This window comes from Dreissena polymorpha, chromosome 5 (genome assembly GCF_020536995.1).
Source record: "Dreissena polymorpha isolate Duluth1 chromosome 5, UMN_Dpol_1.0, whole genome shotgun sequence".
In the NCBI taxonomy this organism is placed as follows: domain Eukaryota; kingdom Metazoa; phylum Mollusca; class Bivalvia; order Myida; family Dreissenidae; genus Dreissena; species Dreissena polymorpha.
Genome location: NC_068359.1, coordinates 46,902,034 through 46,920,352, shown reverse-complemented (window position 1 = coordinate 46,920,352; position 18,319 = coordinate 46,902,034). Strand labels below are relative to the sequence as shown.

At 36.9% G+C, this 18,319-nt stretch overlaps 1 protein-coding gene across 3 annotated transcripts in view; it reads right to left on the bottom strand.

The window, feature by feature from the left end:
• LOC127831696 (CXXC-type zinc finger protein 1-like) overlaps positions 1-18,319 on the bottom strand; it is a 51,318-nt gene that overhangs the window by 15,432 nt on the left and 17,567 nt on the right. The window contains exons 3-11 of one of the 3 annotated variants that reach the window (XM_052356718.1): positions 14,224-14,363; positions 13,403-13,503; positions 12,280-12,422; positions 9,220-9,312; positions 5,995-6,063; positions 5,432-5,529; positions 3,440-3,470; positions 1,920-2,009; positions 53-243 (exon numbers count right to left, since the gene is read on the bottom strand). In XM_052356718.1, coding sequence (XP_052212678.1) covers positions 53-243; positions 1,920-2,009; positions 3,440-3,470; positions 5,432-5,529; positions 5,995-6,063; positions 9,220-9,312; positions 12,280-12,422; positions 13,403-13,503; positions 14,224-14,363 — 956 coding nt within the window. The remainder of the gene's footprint in view (positions 1-52; positions 244-1,919; positions 2,010-3,439; positions 3,471-5,431; positions 5,530-5,994; positions 6,064-9,219; positions 9,313-12,279; positions 12,423-13,402; positions 13,504-14,223; positions 14,364-18,319) is intronic. The other 2 variants (XM_052356719.1, XM_052356720.1) reach the window with 2 other exon arrangements.

The following is an 18,319-nucleotide window of genomic DNA, read 5'->3' as shown; positions in this document are numbered from 1 at the left end:
AATAAATGCATATTGCTTTTGGTAAACGATCCCAAACAAGTAGAGTATGAACCTTTTTGCGAGTTTCATGCCGCACTCGTCAGAGCAGTACTTGGACGCCTGTCTGGCGTGGTTCACACAACCTGGCCCCAGGCACTGCTTGGCCGTGTCATCCTCCCCTGCCTCCTCCATCTCCTCCACTTCCTGTTTGGACCGGTGGTGGTGATGGTGACCGTGGTGGTCGCCCTTATGCTGGTGACTCTTCTAAGAGGAAAACAAGGAATGTCACAGGAAATAATGTCAAGGGCAATAACTCAAGTGTGTTCTGCAAATATTGTTAAGGGTAGTAACTCTGTTTGGACCATTGGAGATGGTGGTGGTGGTCTCCCTTGAGCTGGTGACTCTTCTGAGAGAAGAAAAATGAAAGGTCACCATAAATAATGTGAAGGGCAATAACTCTGGTCACCATAAATAATGTGAAGGGCAATAACTCTGTTTGGACCTGCTGTGGTGGTCTCCTTTAAGCTAGTGACTCTTCTGAGAGGAGAACAAGGAAAGGTCTCTGTTGGTTACAATACACTAAATACATTTTTCATGTAGGGCTGTACTCTCTAAAAAAGTAAAAGTGCATTGATGAAAGATATGTTGTTATGGATTAAACATTTGTTGTTGTGTTCTTTCGCAGAATAACTTTTCTTCTTATTAGGTAAGGCATTGGTATGCACTAATAAATCAATGTGGTGTTTAAGATTTGAGACTACAGGAGGAAACAACACAGTTTGGCAAACACCTGTTTTCTGGAGAGTAGCCGGTAAAAAAAAGGTGAGAAAACAGTCCATTTTGATTAGCGAAAAGTTATTTTTTGGTTTGAACATGACATACCTTATTTATTGTTTAAACCAATTCAGCTAAGAATGCTTTTTCAGAAAAGGTATGGTTATGAGGGTCTCTATGCGCAAAATGTTGCCTTTATTTTGGCTTAAAGTTGTCGCTTTTACATTGAATTATATTAGGAAACTATTTGGTATATTGTGACCTGTTTATAATGTGAAGGGAAATAACTCTGTTGGTGATGGTGGTCTCCCTTGCGCTGATGACTCTTCTGAGAGGAAAACAAACAAATGTCTCAGTAAATAATGTATAGGGAAATAACTCTGTCAGTGATGGTGGTCTCCCTAGTGCTGGTGACTCTTCTGATAGGAGAACAAGGAAATGTCACAGTAAATAATGTGAAGGGAAATGACTCTGTTTGGAATGGCTGTGGTGGTGTCCCTTGGGCTGGTAACTTTTCTGATAGGAAAACAAGGCAATGTCACAGTAAATAATGTGAAGGACAATCACTCTGTTTGGACTGGTTGTGGTTTTCTGAGAGAAAAACCAGGAAGTATCTCAGGAAATGTCTCAAAAATACTCTTCTGAGATGAAAGCAAAGAAATGACACAGGAAAATCTCTTCTAAGAGGAAAACAAGAAATGTCAATGGAAATACTTTTCTGAGAGGAAATGTCACATGAAATAATGTAAAGAGCAATAACTGTTAACACTGTTATTATGGTGTTAACAGTATAATAGTCCTCGCTCTTGATTTTATTCAGATCATCATGGTAAGTTACACACAGGCAATACATGTTTGAAGGATGTATCTATATAAATTGTACTTAAAGTCAGTATTTATTCAAATTTGAATTGAACCTTGCATATTTATTTATGTTTCATGTAACTTCTTTCATAGTTATGCTCAGAACAAATTATGTCAACATCTACATACAATAAATAAAGAGTGTAATTATATGTTTATGCTGTACATGTTCAGAATACGATCATTGTAAAGATCTGCTTTGGTAAGATCTTTGCAATATCAGTTGCTGTTTGATAATTAATAAGCCTGAAGATAAAACTCATGATGAAGATCCCTTGTGCCCCAAACCACAATGAGCTTACCTGCTTTTTCTTTGTGGGAGATTTCTTCTCTTTGTCCTTGTATTTCTTCCTTGGAGTTTCCTCCATGCCTGACAATCTCTTCTTACGTTTCTAAAACAAAATGTTGCAAAAACAATCATACCAATGCTGCACATACAATAGATTGGCGAAAAAATGTGTGACATTATCGATTGTTGGAACCATTGCTTTCATAAATTTTGTGTGCAAAAAAGGCTGACGAACATCACATAATTGTGACAATGTGTTTATTTTAAATCTCCATATATATAAAAAGATACTTTAGTGTGTAAGATTTGCGTATTGTTCATTACTCAATGATTTATCTTTATTTAAACATATTACATCAAGTGAAAATGTGTAACAGACAAACATAGCCCCATGACCCATGTTTGGATACAGACATATCCACTACATAGCCTATAGAAAACTGGGCATAATGCATGTGCATAAAATGTCATCCCAGATTAGCCTGTGCAGTCCGCACAGGCTTATCAAGGACGAAACTTTCCCCCAAATTGGATTTTTGCTAAAATGAGACTTCATTTAAACGAAAAATGTCATAAAAGAAGAGTGTCGTCCCTGATTAGCCTGTGAAAATTGCACAGGCTAATCTTGGGCGACACATTACGCACATCATGACATGCATTATGCCCAGTTTTCTCAGAACACGACTCAGAGAGTGGGGAAAAAGGACCAAATGCCATAACTCTGCAAAATAAAGTCAAACCAATACATTTCTTTACAATCAAATACACATTTATTTAGGTTATTCAACTGTAAAAGTTGAAAGAGATCCATCCATTGGTAATAGAGCACCTAAAAACACTAAATTTTGGGACTATACATTCTATAGTGAAAACAAGACAAAGGGCCATTATTCAGATAAAACTGGTTGCAGCCTAAATTTCTTTCTATAAGATCATCTACACATTAATGTCATTAAACTGTGAAAATTTGAGCAGATCCACCCAGTAATTAAAGAGGAGTTGTAAACAAAAGCTTTTGGATGTGAACACAAACAAAGGCCTATAATTGTGCAAAAATTTGTCACAGCCAAAATTCCTTTACAAACGATAATCAAACTAGAGATGTGTTTGTCAGAAACACAATGACCCTACTGCACCGCTTTGATATTCTTTTAAATTTATTTTTTTAACTTTTAACCTTGAAGGATGACCTTGACTTTTCACCACTCAAAATGTGCAGCTCCATGAGATATACATGCATGCCAAATATCAAGTTGCTATCTTCAATATTGCAAAAGTTATGGGCAATGTTAAAGTTTTAGGAAGGACAGACTGACGGACAGTTCAAATGCTATATGCAACCCTGGCGGCATAAAAATTAAGGTAATTGAACTTTTAAGTATTAAGCAATCTATGTACATGTATATTCCAATTATTACTTAATTCATAAATAATTTTAAGTACATTCATGTACACAAAACTAAAGTTTCCAAATCACTTTCCAATTCAACATAATTTGGTTATTATTTTTCAAGCCTGGTATTTGGACATTACCTTGTCACTCTCCTCCAAGTTTTCATTCAAGCTGAAACATAAACAAGACACTGTGAATCAATATCGTTTATTATATATTAATGTTCAATCCCATCGACAATTCTTGGTATCCAATTTCAGGGCTTTTTTTGGCCAGATTCTATAGCCAAAATTCGGCTATATTCCCAATCGCAAAAAAAGTATATATTTTTCCCAAAATTTGCTAAAAAATTCCCAATTGGGGAAAAAAAATGCTAATGACATCAACTTTTTCGCTTTAGGCAAAGCGTTGTCCGATCTGGTCTCGTACGGGTTTTAGACTATACTTCGATATGGATAACGTCGGCATTATTCGTGTGCCCATACTTTACGTGTTGTTCGGGTGCTTATTATAATTGCGATGAAATTCAAGCGTTTTGTGATTCGGCTGCATGGAAAACAAATATGTTGCGCAATTCGAAATATTACGTGAAAAAGATTCGTAAGCAAAACCCTGGCAGCAAAACGAAAACTGTGAATTTTGTTAAGAAAGCGCCATTAAATAAACAAACATCTTTAAGAAGTACAAGACTACCCATTGAAACTCCTTCTAATGTTAATGATTAAAATTTTATAACAAGTGACTCTTTTCTCTTTTCTTTGATTTCCGAAAACAAAGTGCTGACTGATATTCCACATCTTGAAAGCAGTAGTACTTCAGAAGAAGATGAAGCGCTCCCTAATAAAATGCTGCCTGATGTGACTGAAGACTTTGTGTGAGCTTTTTATGTGGAAAACTGTTGATCATGGTGGTGTTAAAGATGCTGAACTCATGCGTGTTGTTTTAAATCACAATATATTTCCCCAATTTCTTGAAAATGCCGATGAAATTCCCAATTTCAAAGCCATGGGCTATCTTCCCAAAAAGCTGAAAAAAAGCCCTGCCTATGTTATGTCTTTGCACGGGATAATCACATTCCAAATAAATTCAGTTTTTAACTGTAATCAACTGTAACCAATAGCTAGAATTAAGCAGTGTGTGAAGAAAAATGTTTTTTTACTTGACAAATAAACAAGCATTCTAAGCATACAAGGCTTCTTCAGGGTTTTTAATCAGGGCCTAGTTTCTATTTTTTTCTTATCCCAGCTCAAACAATGAGATTATAGTAGCACCCAGCTGCTCACTTAGATATGGCACAGTTTTTTTCCCCATGATTTTGGGAATGGGGCCAGGTCCCTTTTGATTGGGAATTTTTTTTCTTTTGAGAAACCTTCAATTTGGAATTTTTAGATCCTGTTTGGGAAAAAAATATAATTTTTTCAATTGAATACGGACCCCCGATTTGAAAAAAACCCAACACTGTTGCAGTCAGCCAACAAAAATCTCAAATTTCATCTGTAGGTCAACCCGCATATTGTTACCGAAGTTTGTTGTTGAGTCAAACACAAAACTCAACAAAAAACACCTGTGAACATGTGGTTGAGTTTTATATTATAGATAAAATGCCCTGATTTTATTTACAAACAAGGTACAGTTGTTGTAATTACCAATAAGGATATGGCCTTTTTACTTTTGGATAAAGTAATTTATGTAAACTGAATATTAAGCCTTTACTTTTTGTGTTTATTGAAAACAAATACATATGCATCACTCATATAACTTTAAAATATTGGATAATCATAATGCTTGCGAAATGGATTTTATTCATGATTTAAGTTTACAAGCATTTGGATTAACTAGGTTAAATGTTGAGAATTTAAGCTCTGAAAAATACTTAACTTTTAAAACAAAATTTATATATGTATTATTAGGAAAACAAAGACACCAACAGGAGAAACAAAAACACTTAAGAACACTTCTGAATCTATTAATTATTCCCCTAGGAATATTGTGAATACTGGTCCAGAGACAATATAAAGAAAACTATAAAAATGAGCACAAAATTTATATGGATGTTGAAAAATAAAAACTGACAGAATAACTGTTAAAACATTATGACAACAAATGCGAGAGAAACGTCTTTGATAACTTACACGCTGTGTAAGATGGGCCTTTCTGGGGTCAGAAACAGCTCTCGCTCACTTTGCTGAGATGAGAATGAATCATTCAAATCCTTGGTGGTAGATAGACCCTAAAAAGGGTACATAAGCACATATTATAAGGTTCACAAATGCTTTAACCCTTTGCATGCTGGGTAATTTGTCGTCTGCTAAAATGTGGTCTGCTAAATTTCTGAAATTAGCATTTTCTTTGATTTTTTCAAAGAATAGCAAACAGTTTGGATCCTGATGAGACGCCACGTTCTGTGGTGTCTCATCTGGATCCAAACTGTTTGCAAAGGCTTTCAGCTTTCAAAATTTGGTTCCAGCACTGAAAGAGTTAAGCCAGATATTGGTTATATATTACTAATTGTGGAAATGCATTTATTACTTTACAGTTTGGTAAAACCAACTTTTATTTAGTGACTTAAATGACAATGGTTAATAGTTTTGTACAAGAACGTATGCATAACAAATTATGCACATTCATTTTTGCAGTGAATTGTAACAAGGTATTAGCAAATATTGATATATTTCTATCACATTCCATGACATACAAAGTTATTGCATTGCCGCAGTCTGCATTTCTGACGAATTCTGTTGGGACCTCCAAACTTTCTCATGTCCTGAAATGAAAAAAACAATTTTTCATTGGTAAACTGTTAAGGGATAAATAATTGAAAAGCAGTTTAGAAATATAGAACATGCAAAATGTCATGAAAAGACATGGAATTTTGATCTATATGCATATATTAAAATGGAATTATCTTTAATTTATTATCCATCTCAAAACGCATATTTATAACATTATAGAAGATATTTTCACATAAATAACGGGGTATTTCAACAACAAAATAAAGCTTATAGAAAGGAATTCCCTATTTCACAGTTTGAAAACCATTTCTGTATTTAAATATATAAGATTATAATTCAGTTAAGTCAATTTAATTATTCAGTTAATCTAGAGAACTTACTAACAGGTCTACTATCGCATTTTACACTTTAATTCTTACTAATTGTGTTAGGTGTGTACCAAAATTTGTGCCCTTAATTCCTTTTTTGTGGGCATCTTGTGGATCACAAATCGTACAATAAACAAGTATTTGCCTGTTTGTCAGATATTGAATACTTAAACGTGATCAATATTACAAGTTTCACAACTATATATGTTAAACAAATTTTTATTCAACGTTTTAATGTTGACCCAACATCTAAAAGTCACTAGCAAACAACATTTGTTACCTTGCAGAAATCACAGCAGCCACAGTAAGTCACTAGCAAACCATATTTCTTACCTTGCAGAAATCACAGCCGCCACAGTAAGTCACTAGCAAACCATATTTCTTACCTTGCAGAAATCACAGCAGCCACAGTAAGTCACTAGCAAACCATATTTCTTACCTTGCAGAAATCACAGCGGCCACAGTAAGTCACTAGCAAACCATATTTCTTACCTTGCAGAAATCACAGCAGCCACAGTAAGTCACTAGCAAACCATATTTCTTACCTTGCAGAAATCACAGCGGCCACAGTAAGTCACTAGCAAACCATATTTCTTACCTTGCAGAAATCACAGCGGCCACAGTAAGTCACTAGCAAACCATATTTCTTACCTTGCAGAAATCACAGCGGCCACAGTAAATACTAGCAAACCATATTTCTTACCTTGCAGAAATCACAGCAGCCACAGTAAGTCACTAGCAAACCATATTTCTTACCTTGCAGAAATCACAGCGGCCACAGTAAGTCACTAGCAAACCATATTTCTTACCTTGCAGAAATCACAGCAGCCACAGTAAATCACTAGCAAACCATATTTCTTACTTTGCAGAAATCACAGCAGCCACAGTAAGTCACTAGCAAACCATATTTCTTACCTTGCAGAAATCACAGCAGCCACAGTAAGTCACTAGCAAACCATATTACTTACCTTGCAGAAATCACAGCAGCCACAGTAAGTCACTAGCAAACCATATTTCTTACCTTGCAGAAATCACAGCAGCCACAGTAAATCACTAGCAAACCATATTTCTTACCTTGCAGAAATCACAGCGGCCACAGTAAATCACTAGCAAACCATATTTCTTACCTTGCAGAAATCACAGCTGCCACAGTAAGTCAGTAGCAAACCATATTTCTTACCTTGCAGAAATCACAGCAGCCACAGTAAATCACTAGAAAACCATATTTCTTACCTTGCAGAAATCACAGCGGCCACAGTAAGTCACTAGCAAACCATATTTCTTACCTTGCAGAAATCACAGCAGCCACAGTAAATCACTAGCAAACCATATTTCTTACCTTGCAGAAATCACAGCCGCCACAGTAAGTCACTAGCAAACCATATTTCTTACCTTGCAGAAATCACAGCAGCCACAGTAAGTCACTAGCAAACCATATTTCTTACCTTGCAGAAATCACAGCGGCCACAGTAAGTCACTAGCAAACCATATTTCTTACCTTGCAGAAATCACAGCAGCCACAGTAAGTCACTAGCAAACCATATTTCTTACCTTGCAGAAATCACAGCAGCCACAGTAAGTCACTAGCAAACCATATTTCTTACCTTGCAGAAATCACAGCAGCCACAGTAAATCACTAGCAAACCATATTTCTTACCTTGCAGAAATCACAGCGGCCACAGTAAATCACTAGGAAACCATATTTCTTACCTTGCAGAAATCACAGCGGCCACAGTAAGTCACTAGCAAACCATATTTCTTACCTTGCAGAAATCACAGCAGCCACAGTAAATCACTAGCAAACCATATTTCTTACCTTGCAGAAATCACAGCCGCCACAGTAAGTCACTAGCAAACCATATTTCTTACCTTGCAGAAATCACAGCAGCCACAGTAAGTCACTAGCAAACCATATTTCTTACCTTGCAGAAATCACAGCGGCCACAGTAAGTCACTATCAAACCATATTTCTTACCTTGCAGAAATCACAGCAGCCACAGTAAATCACTAGCAAACCATATTTCTTACCTTGCAGAAATCACAGCAGCCACAGTAAGTCACTAGCAAACCATATTTCTTACCTTGCAGAAATCACAGCGGCCACAGTAAGTCACTAGCAAACCATATTTCTTACCTTGCAGAAATCACAGCGGCCACAGTAAGTCACTAGCAAACCATAATTCTTACCTTGCAGAAATCACAGCAGCCACAGTAAATCACTAGCAAACCATATTTCTTACCTTGCAGAAATCACAGCGGCCACAGTAAGTCACTAGCAAACCATATTTCTTACCATGCAGAAATCACAGCGGCCACAGTAAGTCACTAACAAACCATATTTATTACCTTGCAGAAATCACAGTGGCCACAGTAAGTCACTAGCAAACCATATTTCTTACCTTGCAGAAATCACAGCGGCCACAGTAAGTCACTAGCAAACCATATTTCTTACCTTGCAGAAATCACAGCGGCCACAGTAAGTCACTAGCAAACCATATTTCTTACCTTGCAGAAATCACAGCAGCCACAGTAAGTCACTAGCAAACCATATTTCTTACCTTGCAGAAATCACAGCGGCCACAGTAAGTCACTAGCAAACCATATTTCTTACCTTGCAGAAATCACAGCGGCCACAGTAAGTCACTAGCAAACCATATTTCTTACCTTGCAGAAATCACAGCGGCCACAGTAAGTCACTAGCAAACCATATTTCTTACCTTGCAGAAATCACAGCGCCAGTAAGTCACTAGCAAACCATATTTCTTACCTTGCAGAAATCACAGCCGCCACAGTAAGTCACTAGCAAACCATATTTCTTACCTTGCAGAAATCACAGCGGCCACAATCCTCCGTACGATGACAAGCCATGCATTCTCCACAACGCCGATTTGACTTCTTGCGCCAGTCATCAGACTATTCAAACACAAATAAATGAAAGGTAGTTGAGGTGTTGTGGAGATGGTGTCTCTCTAGCTACTGGGAGGTCACAGGTTTAATCCCCAGTGTGGAAGCGTTCGTTAGATCACCCCAGAAGATACCAAGAATGGGTTCTACTCAGGATACAGACTCGAGAGCATGTAAAAAAAAATCTTAAGCTTTAAAGGCTATCAACAGGGCTATAGATAACTTTTGGGTATATTGGGTTTTTCACCCCCTGTTTTGACAACAATAGGGTTTTTGTAAATAAAATAGAGTTTTAGCAAAAATTTTCACCCCCTTCTTTTGAGCTTAATTGGGTTTTTCACACCCAGTTTTTTAACTCAATTGGGTAATTTAGGGAATGACATATATAATATAATAATCTACTAAGGTTACTATATTATTTATGCAAATGGAATTCAAAAAGGTACATGTACATGTACATAACAACAAACAATTACTGATTTCTGATCAAAGTTCATTCATTTTTGCGTTGGATAAGACCGTGTTCGTGAAAATCGCTGCACAATTGATGAAGTTATGGCTGTTCAAAGCGATGCACCCTGTTTTTGGGTCATTTTGAGCTGAATACCTTGAAAATGAAAGTAGAAATCAGATGGGTCTAAGATTAATTACAATAATACCCCAAAGATTGATAACCGCTGGAAAGACAGCCTTCTTTTCTTCATAGGACGGCATATAAACTATTTTTGTACGGAAAATAACCAGTCTAAAAAATACGCCCGGTGTTCATAAGAATTGCGTTTTGTGGCGCAAGTTTTTTTACAGGAATTACGTTATTAAATTTGTATTTGCATTTTTGTACGCTTTATTTTGAATTTTAATTACGATTTTGGTTATTTTAATTGCGTAATTATGCAAATACGCTTGTTATCTGTAGCCTTGTATCAAGCTTAAATAATAGGTTTAAAAACTAACAAGAGATGTGTTTGTAAAACACAATGCCCACTACTGCGCTTTGAAGCCGAACGGCAGCTATTTTAGAAAACAAGAGCACCGCATAACGGGTGCCAATGCTCGGCTGCGGGTGCAGTTTGGAATAAATGAAAGCTAGTCAGAATATTATTTTTTTAAGAGGTCACAGTGATCTTGACCTTTGACCTAGTGACCCAAAAATGGGTGTGGCGTGTCTAACTCATCATGGTGCATCTACATATGAAGTTTCAAAGTTGTAGGCAGAAGCGCTTTGATTTTAGAGCAAAATGTAAAGGTTTTAGCACGACGCCGGCGGACAACATGACAAGCTGGCTATGACAAAACTTCGGAATTTCTCCGACATCGCTAAGCTAAAAATGACCTTTGACCTTGAAGGATGACCTTGACCTTTCACCACTCAAAATGTGCAGCTTCATGAGATACATGTGCATGCCAAATATCAAGTTGCTATCTTCAATATTGCAAAGTTTATATGACCATGGTTAAAGTTTTGGGACACACACATACAATGACAGACAGACAGGCCAAAAACAATATACCCCCAAACATTCGAGAAAGGGGCATGAAAACAGAAATAAATGAAGCCATTGGCTCTAATAAGGCTTGACTTCTTGTGCCAGTCACCTGACTTTTCAAAAAGAAATAAATGAGCCTCATTCTGGGATAACTGGGTCTAATGCATGTGCGTAAAGTGTCGTAATAGTTAAGGTTGTTTCCACCTACAATGGATTTTTGGTTTTATTGAGAGACCTACTTTAACCAAACAATTTCATTAAAGCAGAAAGTGTCATCCCTGATTAGCCCGTGTGAACTTCACGAGGTAATCCGGAATGACCCTTGCAGATGCATAAGCCAAGTTTTCCCAGAATAAGCCTCCAACGAAGCCATTTGCTCTTAAAAGGCTGGATTATTAGACAGACGTTTCATGATGACTTCAGCTGCAAAATCATCATAATGCCACAGATAGTTGTCCTAAAAAATCTCTGCAAATATTACACACAAAAGAAACAACATAACATCCTGACTTTAACTCACAATAAAACCTAACACATCAAATTAATATGGTCACTGTGACGTAGTGAATATGGTGTCCCCCTAGCGACCGAGGGTTCATGGGTTAGATCCCCAACGTGGGAGGGTTCTTTAGATTTCTCTCAAAGACACCAAGTACTGGTTCTACTCCCAGGAAACGGACTCCAGAGTGTTTCAACCAAGCCTTAGGCTTTCGGTGCAATCTAGCTAAAATAAATAGGTTTTAACTAAATTAAACAAGAGTGGCAACTTGTCACAAAATACTTGGTCACAAGGTGTGAGTTTCATTGATCAAGATTATAAGTTAGTTATTATTTGAATTTAAGAGCAGAAAAAAATAATTTTGCCAATATATCAAGGGCCATGATCAAGAACTGCTCTAGCTTATCTCTACGGTAATCAAGCTTGCACACAATGTTAAGCCCACAAACAGTGTGACTTATTTGGATGAGAATCAGATTAAAACTACTTAGAGTAAGACAGCAGACAAGGTTAATACGACCATTTTTTTTCATATTATAACGGCCATCATTCAGAAGTGTTTCAAGGAATCTGGATTGTAATAAAACTTGGGCACGTCATTATTCCCAAAAACTATCACCCAGTTTCATGATGATCCAATTTAACCTTTTTGAGTTTGAGAGTGGACAAGGTCAATGTTGCCATTTGTTTATAAATCAAGGGCCGTAATTTAGACGTGCTTCAAGCCATTTGGCTTGTGAGCCAACTTTTCAAAGATATCGCCCCATTGGTGGAAAAAGATACCATATGACATTGAAATTAGAAGGCATATGGTGGCACTGATGGGGCGATATTAGGACCACAATCATGATAAGTTCACTATAAACCAATTTTAACTTTCGGAGTTATCAAGTGGATATTGTTCCCCTGGATGCTGCCCACCTCATGTGTTCCCATAATAAGACCAGTATTTTATAAAGGCTTGCAAAATACTGGTAATATGTCACATACAAACTCTGGCTCTCGCAGTTTTCCTTTGTACTCCAGTGCCTCTTTGTCAAGTTTTTCCGGTTTTAGAAGTTTTTCCATTTTCTTCTCCGTCTTTTCCTTGATCTTCTTGTGTTTATAGCGAGTCACCAAAGATGGGTCTTTCTCTGTGATAGAAGTATAATGTAACATATAATAAAACAAGAGCACCGCATAACGGGTGCAAACACTCAGCTGCGAGTTCAGTTTTGAATAAATGAAAGCTTGTCAGAATTTTTATTATTTTTTTAGAGGTCACAGTGACCTTGACCTTTGACCTAGTGACCCAAAAATAGATGTGGCGTGTAGAACTCATCAAGGTGCATCTACATATGAAGTTTCAAAGTTGTAGATGGAAGCACTTTGATTTTAGAGACAAATGTCAAGGTTTTAGCATGATAGGGACGGCAAACAGCCCAGCTAAAAATAAGCATTAATTTGTTTTTTAATTCATATTACTATTTATAAGCAATTGCATAATAAGATGCATGTAATTTTTTGTTTGTCACTTTTATTAAATTTCTTGCATGGTGAGACAAAACCTAATAACTCTTTCAGATCACTAATTTACAAACTTCTTTACATTGCCACAATTTTTGTATATGACTTAATGTGTGTCAAATCACAATACTTATGAGCCTGAAAACAGGGCTTCATAAATGTGGGTAAAGTGTCATAACCGGCAGCACCGCACAGGCTAATCAGGGACGACACTTTCCGCTCTAATGGATTTTTTTCCTTCAAAGCGATTCTCTTCTACACAAAAATCCAGTTTGCATAAAGTGTTGCCCCTTATTATCCTGTGCAGACAGCACAGGCTTATCTTGGACAACACTTGACTCACATGCATTGAGCCATGTTTTTCCATAGTGATGCTCAATGGTATTTAACCCTTTGCATGCTGGGAAATTTGTCGTCTGCTAAAATGTCTTCTGCTGAATTTCTAAAATTAGCATTTTCTTCGATTTTTTTTCAAAGAATATTATCAGAATAGCAAACAGTTTGGATCCTGATGAGACGCTACATTCTGTGGCGTCTCATCTGGATCCAAACTGTTTGCAAAGGCCTTCAAAATTCCGTTCCCGCACTGAAAGGGTTAAATCACTACCTCTGCATGGGCCACAGTAGTACTGTTTGATGTCGTTGGCGTCTGTCTCAGTGATTCCAATACAGTCACCATGGTACCACTCCTCACAGTTGTCACATGCTCTGCAAGGAACCAGGTGAATATGGTTGTCAAAATGTGTTATGAATTTTACATAATTGCAAAACGAAATAAACAATACATCCATATTTTAGGCAATCAAGCAAATTTGTTGAATTGATATAACCTCAAGGAATAAATTGTGTTTATTGAAGGGTGCAGATGGATGAACTGTAAAACAACAGTGTAGGGTTATTGTTTTTATGCAATTGTAATTCTCCTTAGGCCAAAATAAAAAATAGGTCCGTTTCTGGTCTCCTTGGAAAACAGGTCGGTAGGTAGGGAATTTTTTTTTTTTTTTTTTTTTTGGCGACCCCAATAAAATGTTGAGGGTCGGCGCAGTTTCAGAAGACACGGCCGAGCGACCTGAAACGGACCTATTTTTTATTTTGGCCTTATTGATATCTATACATCCATGAAGTTTCACGTTGATATCTTATGCAGTTTCTGAGATAGAGCCCTGAAAAAATTGTGACAGACCGCTGGACAACTGAAGGACAACACAAAATCTATATCCCTCCATCTTTGACGGGGATAAATAAAAGGTGTTTTGATACTTGGGTAAACTGAGTAATTTAAAAGAAATTTTATTAGAAAGAGGCGGTAAATCCGCCTCTGTATTATAAGGTAAAAAGGCTGGACAACATCTACCAAGCCAACCTCATAAATCTTTGAAAGCCATGCAAAAGTAAAAGAGAAGTGGGCATTGGTTGGTGAGTGCTTACATCATGAAGCGGGTACCATCCGTGGACCTGCAGATGCAGTACTTGGTGTCTGGGTCGTCCACATTGTCGATGGTCTTCACAAGCTGATTGACCTTGGCCTTCCGCTCAGGCAGAGAAAACTGGTGGCTGATCTGCTTCTTCTGTGGAATAAGATTTGACGGTACCATAGCTATGGGTCACATAAATGTATTTAAATATTTTCAATTACAAAAAAAAGAAAAACTATTTGACCCCATTTTTAGTGGCTATATAATCCATGGAATTGGTTTCCATACACAATGTTTATGTGTATTAAATGCTTAGAATCTGAAACAGCTGCTTTTAACCCTTTGCATGCTGGGAAATTTGTCGTCTGCTAAAATGTCGTCTGCTGAATTTCTAAAATTAGCTATTTCTTCGATTTTTTTTCAAAAAAATGCTATAAGAATAGCAAACAGTTTGGATCCAGATGAGACGCCACGTTCTGTGGCGTCTCATCTAGATCCAAACTGTTTGCAAAGGCCTTCAAAATTCGGTTCCCGCACTGAAAGAGTTAAAGATTCAAACATCCACGCGATATTGTGGGTTGGGTCCAGGTTACAATATACTAAATCTTTTTGGAGTGCAATGCTATACTCTCTAAAAACATGAACATCATTTATTTGAAGACACGGTTCTCTGTAGGGTCACTTGCCATGACTTTATTTTAGTATATTTCTGTGTGCATGTGGCAGGGAAAACATTGTTGTTTACTAGAAATTCACTCTTTTATCTGAAGATTGGAGACTACATAAGACTTTGATAGATGGCGGGAAACCCTCATGAACTGGATAGAACCCGGTAAATAGATGGCCGTAAAACAGTGACTTTTGATTCGTGGCGAGTTCTTTCTTACATGTCGCGTGACCTATCTTTTTTATTGCTTAAATCAATTCGGCTTGGAATGCTCTTCGAGAAAAGGTATGGTTATGAGGGTGTCTATGCGCAAAAGTTTGACTTTATTTTTCGTTAAAGTTATTGCATTTACATTGAATTTGTGTAGGAAATCTTTTACTATATTGTAACCTAAACTAGCTTTAGGTAAAAAATGTAATATCATCTGCAAGTGCAAAATATGACTGGGAAAGCTGAGTTTTGGTCATTTCTTAGCAAAAGAGAAGAAAATTAGTGCATTAAATGCATGAATTCAGATTATTTGACCTGGAATAGTTGTTTTTCAAGTTGACCCCCCACCCTTGTATAGCCAAATAAGGGCTAAATTGCTTTCCGACTTAAATTCAAAGGCATTTTGGTTGACCGTGTAGTGTTATTGTGCTACATGCAGTCAGAATTCAACGCCAAGGACTCCGCAATCCAGTAACGCAACAATAGCTTGTGCGTAGAGCATGAACATTCAAACAGAGCCCCATTTTACCTACATGGAATGGCGGACATTTTTACAGTTTTGACAGTGCAACAGATGCTTAACTGAGCCAGCTTTCATATTTAGTACAATCATGCATATAACAAGCTTTATCACCTCATATTATTCATAGAAATACACTTAAAATACATAAATGCATGTTTTTTTCTTCATTTTATATCTATTTCTATTGGGTATTTTGACTTTTTCAGGTAGAAGAATGTCTGCGACTAAGCCGAGGGCCACTTGATAAGGGTTGTTGATGGTAAAACAGGTAATAATTCTAATTTATTATCATGTACAAAGGCAAATAAGCATATTTATGATGCTTAAGGTGTGAAATACTGTCCTAATCAGTTTTGTGGTCACTCAAACTCTTGCCGTCGTGCAATTCCCATGCAGTTTGTATCGATTATTCCGCGTCCTGACACGTAAAGCTCCTGCTCTGTTGGCAGCAGAAGTTGGCACTCAACATGTTTATCCTTGTTCCTGAGCATGTATGCAGCACAGCTGAGTTGATTTGCTACTTGTTACCCTATAATTAGCTTGTGTTTGGTACTGTTTTCTCACAATATGCTTACAGTCATGGTTCCGGCTTGAGAAGATGTCGCGTCCGACTTAAACATAGGATTGTTGTAGCGAGTGTCCCCTTCATCGTTTACATTAGAGGGATCTTTTTGACAAAATTTGGCACTTTCAACAACCAGTTTTGTTTTTTATTTGGTAAATGCTTCTCTCATTCAGTGATTTAAGGGCAGTATTGACTTTATTCGCTTGTCTTTGCATACAGAGGTGACATGGATCAATGATGTTTGATGTGTTGAGAATTCTGCGGGAAGCTGTGTCCCCAAAAGAAGTACTAGAAACCCCTTTCAGGAAGCCTGCATTGATCTGAGCTGCCTTTCTGCCCCTGTTACTACATGGAACCTCATTTCTAAGCTTAAAATGCTTGCCTACATATATGTATCTTGTTCATTTTAACCTTTCCGTCCATTCTATACCCCCAAAATGAGCATTTTTTCTTTCGCTTGGTTCTGAATCCCCATTTTTTACCCAGATTGCCACCATAAAAAAAGTCAAAAGTACTTATTTTGTGCCCAAAATATGAAATTTTGTATTCTCTTGAACCTCTAAATGAGAGCTGGCAATGCATATTGACCATCTGCTGCAGTTTGAAGGCACCCATGACATTATATGCTAGGATATATCATTGGCCTCTGGCAAATAAATGGGCTCCGAGCGACAAGGCGCGTTTCAAGATTTCACACTTTTATTGGTGCTAAACAACAAGTTATTGGAAGCTAATTGATTTCTTCTCTTCAAAGTATCTTTGATCTCTCATTTGTACTAATTTGTTTATTGTCTTGGATGAAATTGGATTTTCTTTGCTTTGAAATTGACATTTTTGGGGTGATTTAAAAAAAAAACACACAAAAAAGACATTATCAAAATTGCTTAGAGTGAAAATATCTAACAAATTCATTCTTTCACCACCCCGCATAAGCCCCACGTGCATGTCCATTTGGTTTGTTTTGGTATTTTGTTGCAGATATTGAACTTAGCCAGGGATGTCAATTGTTCCAAATTTAAAATCCGGAAAATTAGGCCGGGGTCTAGGAACACAGGTCCCCAACGGAGATTAAAGGCAATGCCCCCCCCCCCCCCCCCCCCCCCCCCCCCCCCCCCCCCCTCCAGCCCTCTCAAATAATTGTACTATTTTATAGTATTCCTAGTTGCAATTTCTTGTGAAAACTGAGCAAATATTATTCATCAGAACGTCTGCATCACCGCATTTGTATTCGTCATTATTGGTTTGTTAATAATGGAAGTAAAAAATAAATCAGAGAAAAATTGCTGTATCCGAAAACGAACAAATCCGAAAAATATACGTGTTTTAAACATTAAATAAAATGTGCATATCGTATGAATGCCGAAAAATGAAAAACATTCACCTAGCAAATACGTAATCAATATGTAATTTGGTTAACATATTGCTTTACAATATGATATTGAAATGCTTAACTTCGCTAATCGATAACTTAAAATAGTTCATGATGGCGGATATTTGCAGTATTACCGAATAGCGGGAAGGGCTTTCGGTGTTCGGAAAGGGCCTAAATGTATTTATTTTCAATGTTTGAAAAATTATTTATTGCTATTTTCATAAACAGTACCTTTCATTGTGTTTATATTTTACATTTCATTCAAATCCATCAAGAAATGATATAATTTTACAATATTTTTGAATGCCGTACGATACGATCGAGTAACGGAAAGGGGCGAGTACCACGAAAAGGGCTCGTAGCGGAAAAGGGCCTCGGCCTTCGGAAAGAGGCTTAAAAAATATTTTTAAAGCTTTAAAGACATTTGACAGGGCTCGATCATCGTTAAGTTTCGTAATAAACTTAAAATACCTGTCGATGTTCGGAAAGCGCTTTATATATTTAAACGGTTACTTTCTTAAAACATGCATTGGTATTGTCGTAAACAAGTAATAAAATTGTGATCAGTGTTCCGTGTTTATTGAATATTGTGTATATTTGATAAATACATTTTTGTGATACCATAATTGACGTAAAAAGCGAAATATATTTTATGATACCATATTTGACGCCAAAAGTGAAATATATTTTATTATCTTTATTTACATAAATATACACAGAGTATCATACGTAATAACATATAAACACACACTAACAAATGGCAACATAGCAT